The sequence below is a fragment of the Chrysochloris asiatica genome, unplaced genomic scaffold, assembly GCF_000296735.1.
Source record: "Chrysochloris asiatica unplaced genomic scaffold, ChrAsi1.0 scaffold00157, whole genome shotgun sequence".
Lineage (NCBI taxonomy): Eukaryota > Metazoa > Chordata > Mammalia > Afrosoricida > Chrysochloridae > Chrysochloris > Chrysochloris asiatica.
In genome coordinates this window covers 7,146,667-7,149,339 of record NW_006408675.1, presented here as the reverse complement: position 1 = coordinate 7,149,339, position 2,673 = coordinate 7,146,667, and the positions used below count along the sequence as shown (strand labels likewise).

The 2,673-nt window shown below is 32.1% G+C and overlaps 1 protein-coding gene across 1 annotated transcript in view; it reads left to right on the top strand.

The window, feature by feature from the left end:
• LOC102819801 (splicing regulatory glutamine/lysine-rich protein 1-like) overlaps nt 1-2,673 on the top strand; it is a 65,746-nt gene that overhangs the window by 15,667 nt on the left and 47,406 nt on the right. Inside the window, 2 exon segments of the mRNA XM_006870976.1 lie at nt 581-700; nt 1,063-1,437. Of these exon segments, the coding sequence (XP_006871038.1) occupies nt 581-700; nt 1,063-1,437 (495 nt within the window).

The following is a 2,673-nucleotide window of genomic DNA, read 5'->3' as shown; positions in this document are numbered from 1 at the left end:
CTTGGAAACCCTATACAAGGTTGCTATGAGTTGAAATGGATTTTGATGGTACATAGCAACAATAGTACTGTCATTGGTACTGTGCTTCTTTATACATTCTCCTAGTGGATTTCTTATTACAAATAGTGCATAGCCATGTATAGAAACTGTTGAACCCTATTGCTACTGTTCTACGCCAAGACGAGTTAATATCAGAAGCATTCAAACTACATGCAAGTGAAGTTCTCCTCATTTGGATTAGAGACAGTTCGTGATATGAAAGCTTGTATTGCAGGAGAGATTTATACTAATCTGAGGAAAAAAAAACAAAACAATAGTGCACCTGGAAATAGTAACTTAAGTCTGATAGAGGAAATACATCTTTTTTCCTTTCTTTGTGTTTTGTACAATTAACTATCTGGTAAAATTTTTAGTAAACACATTGATTTAAATACAACTGAACTGAAGTGTCAAACAATAGGAAATTTAAAAATATTGATAAGTGCTATAGGGATAAGTTTTAAAATTTTTATTTGAAAGATCTCAAATATTTTTAGTTCTGGAATAAATTTTGATTTTCTAACAATTTGTTTTTCTTTAGGAGTAGATCCCATAATAGATCACGTTCAAGACAGAAAGATAGGCGTAGATCTAAGAGCCCACATAAAAAACGCTCTAAATCAAGAGAGAGACGAAAGTCAAGGAGTCGTTCACATTCACGGTGAGTTTTAAGGTATTCAGGATAGATTTTCATTGGTGTCGTTTGTTAAAAATTTTTGTGGTTTAGTTTTTTAATGGAAGAAATTAAACTTTTTTTCTGATTGTTTTAGTAAGCTAGGATTAATATTGATTGCCGTTATTTGAATCTAATTGTTAGTATCACTCATAGGACTTCCAAACTTAAGTCAGCCTGTGAATTGTTTCATTTAGTAAAACTTAATGTACACATTTGAATTTGAAGTCTGTTACCATTAAGAATTGCTCTGTGTTGGTAATCATTGAGGAAAGAGAGAGATCCTTTTTTTCTGGGATGGGGAGGCAGAATTATTTTAGTTGTGACTTTATTTTATTTTGTTTTTAAAGGGACAAGAGAAAAGACACTCGAGAAAAGATCAAGGAAAAGGAAAGAGTGAAAGAAAAAGATAGAGAAAAGGAGAGGGAAAAAGAGAGAGAGAGGGAAAAGGAACGTGACAAAGACAAGGAACGGGTTAAAAACAAAGACCGTGATAAAGAAAGAGAAAAGGATCAGGAAAAAGACAAGAAAGAGGACAGAGAGAGAGAGCGGGAAAAAGAGCATGACAAGGAACGAGACAAAGAGAAGGAAAGAGAACAGGACAAAGAAAAGGACCGAGAAAAGGACAAATCCAAAGAGATAGATGAGAAAAGAAAGAAGGATAAAAAATCCAGAACACCACCCAGAAGTTATAATGCATCAAGAAGATCTCGTAGTTCCAGCAGGTTTGATAATACTTAAAATTTTTATTGTTGGGTTTAACTGATGATAAAATGAAAGCATCCATTTTAACTGAGGTAGAAATCAGTGCAATGGTGTCAGGAAAATTTCCCCTAATTGCAGAATGAACATTTCTCTGGTAAAAAGACTGCCGTTCTACTTCAATTTATGAAGAAATTAAATTGGACAAACTTACTTGGAACATTTTAGCAATCCTTTGTAATCTGTGTTTTCCTCTTGCTTTTATTACTTGTTTAGGAGTATGGAATGGCATGGGCAAGTATTTTTATACAAATATAGAAAAGTTGGCTTCTATATGTCTTTTGAATTTTGTGATAAATTTTAATATGCAAAAAGACTCAAACTTGAAGTGCTAATCCCTTTTATCACATAAGTAATTTTTTTTTTTTAATCGTTTTTTGGGTTTAAAAAATTTAGATTTGAATTTATTTGGAGAGACTTAAAACGTTTACCTTCAATAAAAAAAAACAACAAAAGCTGTCAAGCTGAGTTATAATTATGTATTGGAAGTTCGTTTGACCTCTTTGGTATAAAAAATTTAAAGTTTACATTTATATTAATTTTTAATGATAATGTTTATAGTATCGAGAGCTTAGATTTTTAAACATTTATTCTTTATAAGAGACTGCTGAGTTCTACAGTGTTGTTGCTGTTAGGTGCTGAAATTGGTTCTGCCTCTTAGCAAACCTGCATAGGGTTTCCAGGATTAGCTGGTAGGTTTGAAACACCGACTTTGTGGTTAGCAGTCCAGTACTTATCGTATATAGCTCTGCACCAGTAATCAAAGCAGTTTTATATACATTATCAGATTTAATCCTTACTACAACCTTTAGGAGATATAGGTATTATTTTTCACTCCATTTTATAGATGAAGAAATTCAGGCTTTACTAGCCTAAGTTCTCATAGCTAATGTGTGACAGAACGTAACTTTAGAGCCAGGTTGTCTGACTCCAAAGCTGATGAGTTTAATTACTTTGTTATTTAAGTTTTGTGTAACCTTTTTTGTTAATATGGTAATAGATTCTCATTATGAAAAAATACATTATGAAAACAATTTATTAAGAGTGGGGAAGAAGGGAACTAGAGAATTTCAAAATTGTGAAATTGCCATTTAGTAGCTGTGTTCATACTAATAAAATCAAGACATTACAAACTCAACATATGATTACATCCAGCTTTAACTCACAAGTAGTGATTATTTTCTGTCACACTAGTACTG